The sequence below is a fragment of the Ananas comosus genome, linkage group 1 (genome assembly GCF_001540865.1).
Source record: "Ananas comosus cultivar F153 linkage group 1, ASM154086v1, whole genome shotgun sequence".
NCBI classification, from domain to species: domain Eukaryota; kingdom Viridiplantae; phylum Streptophyta; class Magnoliopsida; order Poales; family Bromeliaceae; genus Ananas; species Ananas comosus.
This window is the reverse complement of record NC_033621.1, coordinates 10592502-10610350: the sequence shown is the minus strand read 5'-3', so window position 1 is coordinate 10610350 and position 17849 is coordinate 10592502. Positions and strand designations below refer to the sequence as shown.

Sequence of the window (17849 nt, the reverse complement as noted above, 5' to 3'; positions counted from 1 at the left end):
TTTTTTTTTCGCCATTTTTAGTGAAAAGTAAAAATTTAAGTTGCATAAAATATTTTCCATTCATTTTTTTTCACTGCACCAAATATTTGAGAAAAATGTTTAAACTATTATGAAGAAGTTAAAAATCGGAAAAAGAAAAATATTCCTGTAAGTAATTAGGTTTCAAATTCTCAATAAGTAATTTATAAATATTCTTATAAGTAATTAGGTTTTAAATTTTCAATAAGTAATTTATAAAATGGAATTGAAATGAGAATAAGCTGGAAACAAAATTGGAATGATATATTCATTATCTCATCCTGTTTAGTTTACCACCTGAATCGGAATCGGAATGAACCATTCTATTGTCGATATTTGGTTTAGATAGATATTAGAAACGTAATCAAATTAATATGTCAATTTTATCTTTATAATATANGGCGTGGGAGATTGGGAAAGCACTAGCTCCGCTGATTGGATCCATGGTAAATGATCAACTACTGCAATACTGGGAGGATACTTTTTCCACTTGGACGCCGAGAGGAAAAGGAAAAGAGTTTTTGCCACCGAAAACATTATTGATCGACTCTACCATACGGGGAGATTGGGTAAAGTTCTCATTGCCATCATCGGAGGAGGAGGATGCGAGTTACCGGTGGATCTCGGTGCGCTCTCCTCAAACTAATATTCCAGAGCCATGGAATTTCTTCTTCAAAGTATGTCGCAATCCAGTCACGTCCGGCGTTTCATCCTTCTTTGGGCATTTTGAGGAAACACACCAAGCTCTACCGGACGGCTTCTTCGACCATTTCAGCAACGTTCGAGTGCTAGACCTTCTCGGCTGCGTAGTAAGTCCTATAGAACATTCCTCCTTCCTTCGTCTTCGCAACCTGAGAATGCTTAGGCTGGAGCGGTGCAAAGTAACTTCTCTTGATCCTAATTCACATTCGTCGGCACCAGAGGGGGGACGAGAACCAATACTTTTTGATAACTTATGGGTCCTGAATCTATACAACTCGGATGCCGGTGCGTTTCTTCTAGGAGGCAAAGCGTTTGAGCTCATGCCTAACCTCCTGGAGCTCGATCTCAAAGAAGAAACTTCTCTCCTACACCTGGTGGATCTAAATGAACTTCGAGAGCATATACACAAATTGGAAGTCTTGAAGCTGTCAGGAAATATCAACACCAAATTTTTGCTAAGGAGCCTATCCATGGCGATCAGCCTCAAAGAACTTATTCTCACTGCTTGTGAAAGGTTAGAATATCTAAACTTCAATCTCCCTGCAACAATTGAAACAATCAGCCTACAAAGGTGCGCATCGCTAAAAGAGGTGGAGCTAGTCGACCCTGCAGCAGCTCCTTTGCCCAACCTCAATACCTTCCGCCTCAGCGGCTCTAAGCAGATTGCCAAGCTCTCCCTACAAGGATGCCGCAAGTTGGAGAACGTAGACCTGCAGGAATTGACGGGGCTCGAGGTGCTCGATCTTTCATGCACCGCAATAAAAGTGGTGGATGTCAGCAAACTCCCACAACTGAAGCAATTATTTCTCCTCGGATGCGAGCAACTCCGTAGAGTAGCCGGTCTTGATAAAGGACCAAGACTAGATGTGCTGTACTTGGATAACTACAATGGCGGCGGTGCTTGCGATGTCGATCGGTGCCTTGATTCCTTTCAAAATCAAAGACAAAGTGAGTTAGCCAAGGGTACTAATGATGCTGATCAAAGATTACTCCATGCTCATGTGGTCGTGAGGGATGTTAGGCTCTTCCGGTCACTTCGTGATGCTTTTCCTGATTTAAGCAGAGCAAAATCCTGCTTCCATATCCACGTCAAGGGTTCTTCAACTGCTAAGAGAGGCACTAATATTGGCACTACCACCAGATCGAATGCTACTGTAACATCGGCATTATGTTATATAGAAGATGTTTTAAACACTATGACAGATCGCCCCCGTCGACATCGCCCGTCGCCACCTGCTATGCCCCTGAATAATCACATAGAGGTTGATGGAGGTCACAATTCCCAAATAGTAGAGGAAGGAGCATTTACGGATATAATGGAATTTGCTAATTCTTTATTCATTCATGACAACACATTTAATTTTACCATGGGCATTGAATTCAAATATCTCAAATGTTTCCGCATTGAGAGATGCCCTAATTTGGAATTTATCTTCTCTTGGATATATGCGGCTCGTTCTTTGGAGAGCATATGGCTCAGCCAACTTCCGAGGCTCAAAGCTTTACATAAATATGGAAGGATTAGGGGTGGGCAACTTAAGCATATTTACTTGGAGTTTTGCGCGAGGCTAGAATATGTACTCCCCTCACTGTCAGAGCTACACGACTTGGAAACAATCAACATCCGTTATTGCGGCGATCTAACGGCAATTATCAAATGTAATGACGATAATAATAAAGATAAAGGAGGAGCTGCTCCACAACTACTTCCGAAACTGAGGTCCATCCATCTACAGGAGCTTCCGAAACTACAACACATATACAAGCTAAACATTTGTGCTCCATCGCTGGAAGAGATCAAGATTATGGGGTGTTTCAATCTCGGAAAACTTTCTCTTTTCGGCCGGTCGGACGCTCGTTCAATGAGAGCTGTGAAGATTAGCTGCGAGAAGGATTGGTGGGATAAGCTACAATGGGATGGGTTAGAATCCAACCACCACTCCTCTCTCTTCAACCCAAAACATTGTCCTTACTATAAGAAGCGTATGAAAGCTAGATATTTATGAACCACAGCTCTGCTCCAATGTTCGTATGCAAGGTGAACCATCTCTCTCTCTCTCTCTCTCTCTCTCTCTCTCTCTCTCTCTCTCAATATTAATTATGCGTTTGTGTGTATGCATGTGTGCTCGATCGTGTGTTTCTATATGTACGTATGTTTGCTGAGGTCTTCATATACTTTTTAGAAATAAGCTAGCCATAGTGCAGCATGTCCTTTATTTCTTAATTATTATATGAGTGAGTTTGTCTATGTGTGTAAAAAATATTTTATACATTTGATTGCTTGAGACTTGAGTAATATAACCAAGCAAATATCTACGTGTGTATTGACTCGTTGATGACAACAAGGATAGCATTCATTTATTTTTCTTATCTTATTTTGTACTCACAATCATCTGTTACTCAATTATGTGAAAAAATTACACAAAAAATTAATCTAGTGAAGGTTGTCTAATACTCTTGCATCTTTATTTAGGCCTTTCCTTAATAGCTTGGTAGATGTGAATTGAATTGGCAAAATTTATATATTTTGTGAAATCCTTTTCCTAAATCAATATGCTTTGCTTCTAAAGAGCTCCGAATTAAAAAAAAAAAAGCAATTTAAGTACTTTTGAAGTAAAAGAAAATACTTAAAGATTCTTTATTATTTCTCGTAAATTAGTATGTTGTGATTTTTCTTCCCTGTTATGTACAGCAAAGCCATTTTATTTGCTGAAGTAATTTTTTTAAGGTCTTGCTTAAAGCATTATTATTAGCGTAATTTTTCGGCAAAAATTATTCACTAATTTTGGCATTTTATGAATTTCTTAGAATTGAAGTTAATTTTGTTGGCCTTTCCTTACTTTATAATGAGAATCATAATGGATGACTACATTTATTAGTGTTTGGTATGTAGGAGTCTTGTTACAGCTCTTATTTTCTGGTAGAATAGGGATTCCCCTTTCGCGCTTTTTCCAATCCAACTTAGAAGGCCGAATTGAAAAATATTATATTTGAAAGGAATTAGAACTTGTCCGAAAATATCCAAACGTATTATATTTTGTGTTGTACATCTAATTTTTAATTTAGTTTTATTGCTAAAGTAAAATATAAGTTTATTTTTGGATTTGATATTGAATAAAATATATATTTTAATTTAAACCTAAACTAAATTTTAAATGCAATCACACTTGAATTTAATCTATAAATTTAAATTTGAATTCAAATTAGAATGTGTTTTTTAGGTTCAACTTGTGCTCAGATTTAAATTCAAATTTTATGCAACTTGTAAATTTTAACAGTGGATTCGAACTAACAATAAAATTTTCAATTTTAGTTTGATAACAATGCAAAACTAATTTTCATACGACATTCAATTTTAATTCTAGAAATTTGATTTAAATATGAATTGGATTTCAATTTTTGTTTAAATTTTAATCGTATATTGCTATTTAATTTTAAGTTTCATTTTGAATTTGAATTCGACATCAAATTTACGTTACGAATTTAAGTTTGTACTGAAATTTTAAATTTAAAATTTTATATTCAAATTGGAATTCAAATCTTAATTTTATGTTTGAAATAGAATTAAAAATTTAAAGAAAAATTTCACATTTCTTCTCTTATCTATAGCTTTTTTCCTTTATTAATATCACGTGATTTTCACTATATATATTATTTAACTACTCTATGAATTTTATTTTTGTTTTCCATAGGCATCTTTAGTCCTCCGTTAAATTCATCATATATTGTGCACGTACATTGAAAATGTCTCATAGATATTGATAAGAAATGCATGGAACCTATTAGGGCTTAATTATAATTGTTTTTAAATATTGATAAGAAATGCTTTTTTCCTTTATTCGTTAAATTCACTATACAATATTAAAAAAATATTCATGATGTCCAAATAGATGTTCAATGGACGTTAACGAGGAAATGAGATGGATTACTAGCTACCTATTGGTGACGTGGTGGACCGAGTCCATGCAAGTTTCTTCAGGCAACGGTGCTCGGGATACGTAGGGATGGACCGGGTCCATGCAAATCGACCATCTCTCCCTCTCTCACTCCGAGCTTATCTCCGCTCTTATTCTCGCTCCCTACGTGTTCGACGAAATGCCCCACCCAGTCGATAAAACACCTCCTCCTCCTCCTCCACCATCTCCCTCCTCCTCCTCCAAAACCCTAACCCTAGACGCCGCCATCGACCTCGACCTCACCTCCCGCATCGCCGAGCTCGTCCTCCGCCACCCCCATGGCGACAACGCCCGCTCCCTCGCCCTCGCGCTCTCGAACCTCTCCGCCTCGTTCCCCGCCTCCCTCGCCGACGCCGTCCTCAAGCACCTCTGGGACCACGCCCCCCGCGCCCTCCTCTTCTTCCGCTCCCTCCTCCTCCTCCCCCGTCGCCATGGCCATGGCGACCTCGCTCCCTCCGCCTCCACCTTCGACCTCGCCATCGACCTCGCCGCGCGCCTCCGCGACCGCCGCCGCGTCCACTCCCTCCTCCTCCTCCGCCGCCGCCTCCTCATAATCTCTATAAATAATTAGGTTTTAAATAGTTTTAAACAATTTTGTAGAATATATTATTTTTCTTAAAACTACATTATTATTATCTTTTAAAACAAATAAAATTATAAAAATATTTGTGTGCAATGCACATGTTAATAATTAATTTATTTTGAAATTAATCGAGCATAGCATACTAAAAGCAAAGAATCCCAACAACCCTTTATCTTTAATTATCTTTAAAATTGGTCCCTTTTTAAAGCAACAAGTAAAGAATAATACTTTAATTAAAGCATAAACTTCTTCTTAATTTCACCCAACTATATTAATTGTTGGTTCATAATAATCTTACTTAACACTTTTATAATTGCAAAAGGTTTAAAGTATTGAGTAAAGATTAAAAAGAAGAAAGAGATATATATTGGTGTGGAATCATCATATCTATCTGCAACTAAATCTAATATGTAATTTGTGAGACCCCGGGTAGTCTCATATATAAGATAGAATAAGGCTAAACTCTTAATCCGGCTTAAGCATTTTGTGTGGTGGCAAGGCCCAAGAGGTTAAAAGAGTTAAGCGTGCTAGGACGGGAGTAGTCCTAGGATGGGTGACCCCCTGGGAAGTTGGGGCGTCACAGATGGTATCAGAGCCAATTACCAGCCGGAAGTATGAGATCAGTCTCGGCTGAGTCAGGGTCTGGATGACGAGCTAGCGAGACGAGTCTCACATCGCCTGGTATTTGTGAGTTTGAGCCTGACAAGGATGTCAGGGCGTAAAGGGGGGAGATTGTGAGACCCCGGGTAGTCCTGTATATAAGATATAATAGGGCTAAATTCTTAACCCGACTTAAGTATTTTGGGTGGTGGCAAGGCCCAAGAGGTTTGGAGAGTTAAGCGTGCTAAGACGGGAGTAGTCATAGGATGGGTGACCCCCTGGGAAGTTGGGGCGTCATATAATTTTATCCAACCTTAATTATTTAAGGAAATTATTCGTATAAGTAATTAGGTTTTACATTTTCAATAAGTAATTTTAAAATATTCCTATAAGTAATTTAAAATTTTAGAAAAATAAAATTTTAAAAATATCTATACGCAACGCATGGGTTAATGACTAGTTTATTTTCAAATTGATTTAACATTAGTTCGTTTCCAAAGTGGCAGAAAAATAATCATACTTTTATATCTGAAACTTCCTCTTTCACCAAGCAAGAGCTAAATTATTGAACATGAAAATCTTTCTTAAAACAATTCCATTATTTATAATAAAAAAAATTCTAAATTATTGTTGAAAGAATTAAAATTTAGAAGAAAGTTTGGATATGCAATTAGTCCATAAATATATAGCTACACGTAATATGTAACCTTTCAAATCTTATTTAAAAAAACTATCTCTAAAAATAATTAGTTTTTTAAATTTAAAATTTTTCTATGCAGTAGATTATTTCTCCTAACTATAATTTATCATTTTCTAAAGTAAAATTTTCTTAAATATCCGTGTACAATGCACCGATTAACAACTAGTTTATTTAACAAACAACCAGTACAAAAATAAAGCTAAAAATTCACCAACCCACCACTTTTATTTTTAAAATGGGTTCTCCTCAAAAGTTGCAAGCAAAGAATCATATGACAATTCATGTTCTTTACCCATGCCAATCTTATTTAAGACAACTAGATTATTTATAATTAAAACAAATTTAAATTGTCATAGAAAGAACTTAAAATAGGAAAGAAATTTAGATGTGCAATCAATATATCTATCTATGACTACATCAAATGTATAATAATATCCAATGTTATTAAATTAATTTATTATTTAAAAAATAAAGTTTTAAGATATCTGTGTGCTATACATGGATCAGCATCTAGTTTATTTTAAAATTAATCCAAACAAGAATACATATCAATGAATCCTAACGCTACATCTTAATTTGCATTAAAATATGTAAGTTCTTTCTAAAGTGGCAAGTAAAGAATCATATTTTTATAGTCGTAGTTACTGTTTTTGTCAAGTGGCCAGCAAAATTGTTGACATATAGTAATCTTACTTATAGTAATAATGTATATTATTTATTATTTATAACAAAATAAAGTTAAACTATTGTAGAAAAAGTTAAAAATAGAAAAGAAATTAGTTGGATGTGCAATTAGTATATGGTTGTCCCTTCATCTTTAATTTTCATTAAAACAGGTTCTTTTCCCAAATGATAAGCAAAGAATCAAACATTATCTATCATACATGCTTATAAATACATTGAAAGCCGTTTGAACCTCTACGCTATTCTTTCTTCTTAACACATGAGCTCTTTCTCCATAACAAATGAATAGCAATTTAGCGATTCAATATGTTGAATGCTATTCGGATCTCTCTGCTGCTATTTCTTCAGCCATTTGGATCTCTCTGTTGCTCTTAATTTCTCCTTGACACATGAATTGGCATTTAGCAATTTGGATTTCTCTACTGATTTTTCTCTTTAACACATGAATAGGCATTTAGCGATTCAGGTACGCACATATTTAATTTCTTACATTATTCTTATTACCTATCTTTTTATTTTTTGGTTTTTTTTTTTTTTTTGTTTTCTTCAGATTATGTTGCTTCTTGCTGTAGTTGAGGTTTAAGACTCATATATTCAATAGGGATAACACAATTACATGACTAACAAAAGAAAGATAACTCCTAATAATATAAGAAAATTACTCAAATAATAAATCAAGCTTACAAGGAAGGAAATAGCATCCTAATATGGTATACGTTAACACACATGGAATGCATAATATCTATTGGATCGATTTCAAAAAGAGTCGATCTTAATTTTCATGCTTTATTTTAGTTTTAATTGATATTACATTTTTGTCCAATTGTCATTAATTGCTATTTAATTACTTGTTCTACCAAACCTACGAGTCTTAAAACCCAAATGTAAACCATGAAATATTATTTTTAAGAACTACAAATTTTCATGCATAAACTATACATGTAGGGTTCTAGATTACATTCAATATTGCTTTTACATTTGAGGGTTAAGGCATCTAGATTTGAGTTCTAGAAATATTAGTTTATAAATCACACAATAAAATTTCACCTGTCATGAGGTTATTAATTTGTTTTTTTTGTATCTCTAGCTAGATTAATATTTTGTGGCTATTAATGGGATTTTTGTGGGCTCTCATCTTCCTATTTATGCACGAACATAAAATACGTGTAATTTAAAGTCTAAATTATAGAAAATTCTCTTATAAATATTTTTTTTACCTTTTTTAATAACTTTCTAAAACCTGTATTTATCTTCTCAATATTTTAAATTATTGTACTTGAGTTATTTGCATACACGTCCCTGCAAACATAGTCAATTGCAGGAATATTCCTGCAAAACAGTAATTCCATAAGTTGTCCCTGCAAAAGTCCTGAGTTATGCATATATATTCCTGCATAACTTTTTGCACTGTTATTTTTTAATATTTATACTAAAACTATCAACTATAGGCCATTAAAGTAAATCCCTTGAAGTTTTTGTTAATTTTTCTTTTTTCAACATAAACTTCTTAGCTTTTAATTTTTTTTTTTTTTTTAGAGTAATACATATGAACTATATCCACATTGTGATTTTATTCTTAGACTCATTTAATTTTATATACTAAGAAGTTACTACAATTATTATATTTGGTTGAATCATTAATGGATTAGATAAAATCTCTAATTTAATAATAAAAAATCATTCAATTTTAAGAAAATAAAATTTAAGAAGACTTTAATTAAAAATTTAAATTTAGGGGGCCATTTCACAATGGATTGTAATTGAGGGGGTCCCCATATATATAAAAAAATTTTGTGAGGGTGGTGATTAGAATAAAATAGAGGGTAAAATGGTATTTTGAAGCTAACATAATGGGTTGCTACCCTAGTTAGTAAATTCGCGAATTATTCACGAATTATTGAAAATCTGAATTAAACGGTCCGTTTACGAATTTTTCTGAAAGAGAGAGAATCATTCGTGAATTTTTGCCGAATTATTAAAAATATGAATAAAAAACTTATAATTTGATTTTTAAATATAAATTATTTTATATTTTATATCTTATATTTTATATTTTATACCGAATCCGTTTTTTAAGCCGAATTTTTCAATGAATTTAAAAATTAGAAAACAAATTTTATACGTATTATATCCGTATCGAATTTTTGCCGAATCCGAATTAACTAACTATGATTGCTACCTGTGTGGGTATTTTTGAAATTTTTTCATACTTTTGAAGGACAAATATGAAATGTTAAAATTTTAAAAGGTATTCATGAAATTAGAGCTACTGGAAAGGGTATTGAAGAAATTTTCCCAAAGAAATTTGGTTATGTAATCCATATATATATATATATCTGTCTACAACTACATCAAATATATACAATATATAAAAATATCCAATATTATTTAAAAAAGTTATGTCTATAATTAATTAGATTTTAATCTTTTTATAATTTTTTTTTATAAAATAGATTATTTTTCTCAAAATTACTTTATTATTAAAAAATAAAATTTTGAAATCCCTTACTACTCATCCTCCTTAACATATGGGCTCTTCCTCCTTAACTATAAATATGTACGCTGAAAGCCATTTGGATTTCTTTGCTATTCTTTCTCCTTAAAAATATGAATCGGCAATTAACTTATAATTTTATTATTACTTATCTTTTGATTTTTATTTATATTTTTCCTCAAATTTTGTTATTTCTTACTGTTATTGATGCTTAAGACTCATTCATTCAATAGGAATTAAGCCCCTTAAATAACACAATTACACAACGAATAAAGAAAGAAACTCCTAATAAAATAAGAAATATAAATCGAATATTAAATCAAATCTTAGCAGGAATGAAGTAACATTCTAATATGGTACATGTTAACATACGGAATGCATAATATCTATTAGATTTCGGAAAGAGCGGATCTTTTCTTTCTTTATTTTAGTTTTGCTTGATATATTCTTTTTTGCCTAATTGTCATTGCTATTTACCTGTTCTATTAATTTGTTTTTCGTGGCTCTATATTGCTATTTACCTGTTCTATTACTTGATAGATTTATTTTATGCATTCTACTAAAACTTTACTGTACAAATTTTTTCTAATCTTAAAATATAGAAAAAACTTCAATTTGTCGGTATGTAGTTTTGCACTTTTTTTTTTGTACTTTTGTCAACATTGTGGTTCACATATATAGTTGCAGTTTTTAACTACCCCATATTTTTTATTTTTGTTACATTATAAGGACCCGCTGTTAATTAAACATGATATAAAAATGATGTTTTTTTGAAAATCATGTGATGATGATGCTTCGTTTAACTAAGTCAAAAATAAAATCATAGATACAACTTTTTTAAATTACAGGATGACAAATTAAAAATATCTTAAATTGTAGAGCAATTAAATATAAATTTAATTTTTGAACAAGGGTGTGGTAAAAATAAAAAAGCACTAATTAAACCACGTAGGGAGGGGTGAATTGAAAAGTTTACCCCCAAATCGAAAGGGTTATAAATGTCGCTGTCTGTCTGACGGTGTTATTTGCTGCTCTATCATGCAGTCTTTGTGGATTTCCATGCGGAGCAGCTAAAGCCGGGAGGATTGATTATATATGAAGAAGGCCAGATTAACTTAACTAACTCGGTGAATGAATGCTCTCACCGTTCATGCATGGATTGACCCTCCTCGTCGATTAAAATCTACCTACCTACCTATATATATATATATATAGAATTATGCTACTATACTATCAATAGTACCAAGCCCTTTGTACTATTGAGTTTTCGGCCGTTGGATGAAAGTATGTGCGGTTAGGATGATAGTGGTCCCCGATTAAATTGATAGTGGTTCCCTAGGGTTGAGTGGATGGTTGGTTTAATAATATAGTCTAACGGGTGGAAATGATCAAAGGGTTGATCTAACGATAGAAAACTCAATAGTACCAAAGACTTGATACTATCGATAGTATAGTAGCCGGACTCTATATATATATATATATATAGGNACACCACCGTGCTCCACGGATTGGGGCTCGGCGGCGAACTCCGAAGGGCCCGAGAGGTGCTCGACGAAATGCCGCAACGAGGCGTCCTCCCCAACGTTGCCGCGTACAACGCGCTCATCCAGGTAATATGCAAAAAGGGCACCGTCGACGACGCCCTCGCGGTGTTCGACGAAATGCTCAGTAGAGGTTACACCCCGAATTCGACCACCTATAATGTTATTATACGGGGGCTCTGCCACGCGGCGGAGTTCGACCGGGCTCTGGGGTTCGTGGACCAGATGCGGCGCGATGGGTGTGGGCCCAATGTGCAGACGCATAATATTATCATGCGGTGCTACTTCGAGGAGGGGGAGATTGAGAAGGGGCTGGAGATGTTTGATAAAATGGGCGTGAGAGGCGCTTGCTTGCCGAATTTGGATACGTATAATGTAATTATAAGTGCAATGTTTGTGAGGAAGAGGGGGGAGGACATGGTGGTGGCCGGGAAAATGGTGAGGGAGATGGTGGAGAGAGGGTTTTTGCCGCGGAGGTTTATGTTTAATAAGGTGGTTAATGGTTTGTTGGTTACGGGGAATCAGGATTTTGCAAGGGAGTTGTTGCGGTTGCAGGATAAGTGCGGACGTTTGCGAAGGGAGATCAGGATATGAATGGAATGTTGTGTATTAGGGTGTAGGTTCATATTGTAGAAGTACTGATTGAGTAGAGCTACCTGAAAATGTCTGAAAAAGTACTTAATCTATTGATAGGGATGAGCAATCAGGAGTATGCGAGCGAGTTGTTTGTGGTTAGAGGCTAGTTGCAGATGCTTGAGAGGAGAGACAAGTATACGAATGCGATTGGTTTACAAGGATGGAGAGCTTAAAGAAAAAGTACTGTTTGAGTAAAGCTAGTTGAAAGAACGTTAATAAACTGGGATATGTATGGGATAATTGTTGGAGCAATGTTTGTGAGGAATAGGTGGCAGGACATGGTGGTGGTTGGGAAAATGGTGAGAGAGACAGTGGAGAGGGCTTGTTGCCGAGGAGGTTTATGCTTAATAAGATGGTTAATGGTTCAACAGCGACAGGAAATCAAGAGTTTGTGATGGTGTTGTTATGGTTGCGGGATAGGTGCAGATGTTGCAGAGGAAGATCAAGATATGAATGTGGTAGGTTTAGCAGTGTGGAGAACATATTGGGGGTGCATTGAAAAGAGTACTATTTGAGTAGAGCTATTTGAAAAGGCGATAATGAATTATTTATTAGAATCCTGTGAACAGGTTTCTGCAGCGGAAGCTTCGCGAGTAGAGCTTCAGTTTTGAGTAGAAAGCTCATCCATCTTCTTACAACAATAGAAACTCAATGATGCTGAAATTTGGCCAGGTACTCCAGAGTGAGTTATTGATGTTGATGTTGCGGGACAAAAGGGGATCCCTGCTTAGGGAGATTATGATTTGATTTGGAATTAAGATTATGGAGCAAGAGCTGTCCTGCTCGAAGAAGCCATAATAGATGCTTTGTTAGGGTCCTCTGAGTAGTCAACTGTAGTAGTTTCAAATTAAAGTTTCAGTTTTGACTAAAAGTTGAATCAGCTTCTTGCCGCAGCAAAAGCTTCGAATGGCTACATGGTAAAGCTTGGCCAAACAGGTATTTGACTTCTTTCTTTCTGTTTTGATCAATGGAACTATGATTGATTATTTGTTATTCGCAATACGAATGTAAATATAGAAATAGTGACCTCTTTAAACATGTACATATATAAACTCCATAAGAGGCTCTGCAGGATGCAGATAAAGCTAGAATAAGCCTATGCTTGCAAAATTTCTGTGTTTTTTTTTTTTTTGAGAGATAGATAGCATGCTACCCGCTTTGTTTATTTTATTGAAAAATAAAATTAGCTGAAAATATGAATCAACTAGAATTCGATCTCGGGATCTCGGATATCAACCATCAAGTACTTTGCCACTTGCGCTAGAAATAAATTTTCTGTGTTTTTGACAACAAATTGTCAAAAATATATTGGAAATAATGGTAGTTTATTTGAACATAAATGTAAGTGTACTGTTATATTTCTTATGCTATTTTGTTAGCTCTACTTTCGACTTTCGATTATCAATCTTTAAGCTACTGTGAGAGAATGTGGTGAAACTTTATCACTGCCCAGACAACAATTGGTTTTTTTTTTTTTTTTTTTTTTTTTACATTTATATTGCTCAATAATTTGTGTGCTATTTATCTTGCTCTACAGTTGCTGATTCAATTACCTCCATGCATTAATTACCTTTTACACTGTTTAGTTTAGCACCAAATGTGAGATAGAATTCAAAGAAATCTTGACAAGAATTCAGTTGAATTTACTAATAAATTCTTCGATTTGGAATAAATTTAAATTCAATTCTATTTTACTTAGTTGTTTGATAAAAGATTAAAATCATTTCCATGTGATTTTTTTTTTTTATTCTATGTGAAAGAAGATATAACTATATTAAAAGGGGTGTTTCCAAATAATTGATCAAATATCATCCATCATTTGAAAATAAATTCTCGCCAAATATAACTACATGTCATGAAATTGAATAAGATTCATTTGCGTATGAAAAATACCATCAAATCTCTTTAAATCAATTGAAATTTGATTAACTTATGGTACCAAACAAAGAATTAAAAAAAAAAAAAAACTAGAAAGGCAAATTACACTTTTGGTCCTCAAACTCTGAAGTCTCTCAACTTTAATTTGTTGTAATTTTTATTCAATCAAATCCTATACAATTTCAGAGGAAATGCGAAAAAGCTCAAATCTTTGTTATTTGGTTTAAGAATCTCTGAGCTTGAGGAAAGAATACATTACATACAATGCAGGCGTTTTTAAGTGTTTTTTAAAAAAAAAACAAAAAACAAAAAAAAAACAAAAAAAAACCTCCCAATAACATTGCATAGCCATCANAACAGAGTAAAAATCCTGCAATTTCGCAGATTTTCACACAGAATGCTGCCCTCGCGTCGCACGGAGTCCGTTTCGAGTCTATTTGACGCCAACGCGACTCGGGCTTGTCTCGACACTCTCCAGAGCTGTCGACAAGCCCTCACTGTCAGAACCTGGGGTCTCACAATACATTGGGCACGTACATTGAAAATGTCTCATAAAAATTGATAAGAAATGCATGGAACCCGTTAGGACTTAATTATAATTGTTTTTAAGTATTAATAAGAAATGCTTTTTTTTTCTTTATTCGTTAAATTCACCATACAATATTAAAAAAATATTCATGATGCCCAAATAGATGTTCAATGGAGGTTAAGGAGGAAATGAAATGGATTACTAGCTATCTATTGGTGACGTGGTGGACCGAGTCCATGCAATGTTTCTTCAGGCAACGGTGCTCGGGATACGTAAGGATGGACCGGGTCCATGCAAATCGACCGTCGCTCCCTCTCTCACTCCGAGTTTATCTCCCCTCTCATTCTCGCTCCCTACGTGTTCGACGAAATGCCCCTCCCAGTCGATAAAACACCTCCTCCTCCTCCTCCACCATCTCCCTCCTCCTCCTCCAAAACCCTAACCCTAGACGCCACCCTCGACCTCGACCTCCCCTCCCGCATCGCCGAGCTCGTCCTCCGCCGCCCCCATGGCGACAACGCCCGCTCCCTCGCCCTCGCGCTCTCGAACCTCTCCGCCCCGTTCCCCGCCTCCCTCGCCGACGCCGTCCTCAAGCGCCTCTGGGACCACGCCCCTCGCGCCCTCCTCTTCTTCCGCTCCCTCCGACACCTCCCCCGTCGCCATGGCCATGGCGACCTCGCTCCCTCCGCCTCCACCTTCGACCTCGCCCTCGACCTCGCCGCGCGCCTCCGCAACCGCCGCCGCGTCCACTCCCTCCTCCTCCTCCGCCGCCGCCTCCTCATAATCTCTATAAATAATTAGGTTTTAAATAGTTTTAAACAATTTTGTAGAATATATTATTTTTCTTAAAACTACATTATTATTATCTTTTAAAACAAATAAAATTATAAAAATATTTGTGTGCAATGCACATGTTAATAATTAATTTATTTTGAAATTAATCGAGCATAGCATACTAAAAGCAAAGAATCCCAACAACCCTTTATCTTTAATTATCTTTAAAATTGGTCCCTTTTTAAAGCAACAAGTAAAGAATAATACTTTAATTAAAGCATAAACTTCTTCTTAATTTCACCCAACTATATTAATTGTTGGTTCATAATAATCTTACTTAACACTTTTATAATTGCAAAAGGTTTAAAGTATTGAGTAAAGATTAAAAAGAAGAAAGAGATATTGGTGTGCAATCATCATATCTATCTGCAACTAAATCCAATATGTAATTTTATCCAATCTTAATTATTTACGGAAATTATTCTTATAAGTAATTAGGTTTTACATTTTCAATAGGTAATTTATAAAATATCCCTTTAAGTAATTTAAAATTTTGGAAAAATAAAATTTTAAAAATATCTGTATGCAACGCATTGGTTAATGACTAGTTTATCTTCAAATAGGTTTAATATTAGTTCGTTTCCAAAGTGGCAGGTAAATAATCATACTTTTGTATCTGAAACTTCCTCTTTCACCAAGCGAGAAACTAAATTATTGAACATGAAAATCTTTCTTAAAACAATTCCATTATTTATAATAAAAAAAATTCTAAACTATTGTTGAAAGAATTAAAATTTAGAAGAAAGTTTGGATATGCAATCAGTCCATAAATATATAGCTACACATAATATGTAACCTTTCAAATCTTATTTAAAAAAACTATCTCTAAAAATAATTAGTTTTTTAAATTTAAAATTTTTCTATGCAGTAGATTATTTCTCCTAACTATAATTTATCATTTTCTAAAGTAAAATTTTCTTAAATATCCGTGTACAATGCACAGATTAACAGCTAGTTTATTTAACAAACAACCCGTACAAGAATAAAGCTAAAAAATCATCAACCCACCACTTTTATTTTTAAAATGGATTCTCCTCAAAAGTTGCAAGCAAAGAATCATATGACAATTCATGTTCTTTACACATGCCAATCTTATTTAAGACAACTAGATTATTTATAATTAAAAAAAATTTAAATTGTCATAGAAAGAACTTAAAATAGGAAAGAAATTTAGATGTGCAATCAATATATATCTATCTAGGACTACATCAAATGTATAATAATATCCAATGTTATTAAATTAATTTATTATTTAAAAAATAAAGTTTTAAGATATCTGTGTGCTATACATGGATCAGCATCTAGTTTATTTTAAAATTTGTTGGCATTTGGTTAAATCGAATCGGGTACGCCCATAAGCGGGTTCGATCCGACGGATATTATGTTATCTAATTGGATTATGATTAATCTCGATTTCAAATTGGAAAGCTAATTAGAGATAAATCTAATCATATTAGGATAACAAATAATAATCGATTCGGCCTTATCTCTAACGCTATTAGGATTTTGGAGTTCCTTATAAATAGACGGGCGATCCCACATGAAACGTAGTACAAAAAAAGAACGGAAAAAAAAGAGAATAACAAAATAATAGAGAGAAACCACATCCTCCATTGACCTATTATTCTAGAGGGACTTGAACGGTGGATTTGCGATCATGCTCGTTTGTAGTTCGATCCACCGCGAGTTCGGAGCGCAAGAAGATTTTCAAGGACGATCCAAGGACACGTGAACCAACCTCTACGATCCGGGCTCATCGCGTTCTAGCGCGAATCGCTTCCGCAAAAAAGTACGAACGAATACTTCCGCTGCGTTCTACATTCACGAATACTTCCGCTGCGTTCTACAAAATTAATCCAAACAAGAATACATATCAATGAATCCTAACACTGCATCTTAATTTGCATTAAAATATGTAAGTTCTTTCTAAAGTGGCAAATAAAGAATCATATTTTTATAGTCGTAGTTACTGTTTTCGTCAGTGGCCAGCTAAATTGTTGACATATAGTAATCTTACTTATAGTAATAATGTATATTATTTATTATTTATAACAAAATAAAGTTGAACTATTGTAGAAAAAGTTAAAAATAGAAAAGAAATTAGTTGGATGTGCAATTAGTATCAGGTTGTCCCTTCATCTTTAATTTTCATTAAAACAGGTTCTTTTCGCAAATGATAAGCAAAGAATCAAACTTTATTTATCAAACATGCTTATAAATACATTGAAAGCCATTTGAACCTCTACGCTATTCTTTCTTCTTAACATATGAGCTCTTTCTCCATAACAAATGAATAGCAATTTAGCGATTCAATATGTTGAATGCTATTTGGATCTCTCTGCTGCTATTTCTTCAGCCATTTGGATCTCTCTGTTGCTCTTAATTTCTCCTTGACACATGAATTGGCATTTAGCAATTTGGATTTCTCTACTGATTTTTCTCTTTAACACATGAATAGGCATTTAGCGATTCAGGTACGCACATATTTAATTTCTTACATTATTCTTATTACCTATCTTTTTATTTTTTGGTTTTTTTTTTTTTTTTTTTTTTTTTTTTTTTTTTTTTTTTTTTTTGCAAGAGTAGATTTTGATGAAGTTACGTGATTTATGCTCTCAAGGAAGGAAATAGCATCCTAATATGGTATACGTTAACACACATGGAATGCATAATATCTATTGGATCGATTTCAAA

At 34.2% G+C, this 17849-nt stretch overlaps 2 protein-coding genes across 2 annotated transcripts; both read left to right on the top strand.

The window, feature by feature from the left end:
* On the top strand, nucleotides 425-3090 carry LOC109707552. Its single transcript, XM_020228939.1, has one exon. The coding sequence runs from the start codon at nucleotides 462-464 to the stop codon at nucleotides 2724-2726; it is 2265 nt and encodes a 754-aa protein (XP_020084528.1). The 5' UTR covers nucleotides 425-461; the 3' UTR covers nucleotides 2727-3090.
* On the top strand, nucleotides 4710-13053 carry LOC109712823 (pentatricopeptide repeat-containing protein At1g74900, mitochondrial-like). Its single transcript, XM_020236623.1, has 3 exons — nucleotides 4710-5218; nucleotides 10782-10812; nucleotides 11224-13053. The coding sequence occupies exons 1-3, from the start codon at nucleotides 4738-4740 to the stop codon at nucleotides 11870-11872; spliced, it is 1161 nt and encodes a 386-aa protein (XP_020092212.1). The 5' UTR covers nucleotides 4710-4737; the 3' UTR covers nucleotides 11873-13053.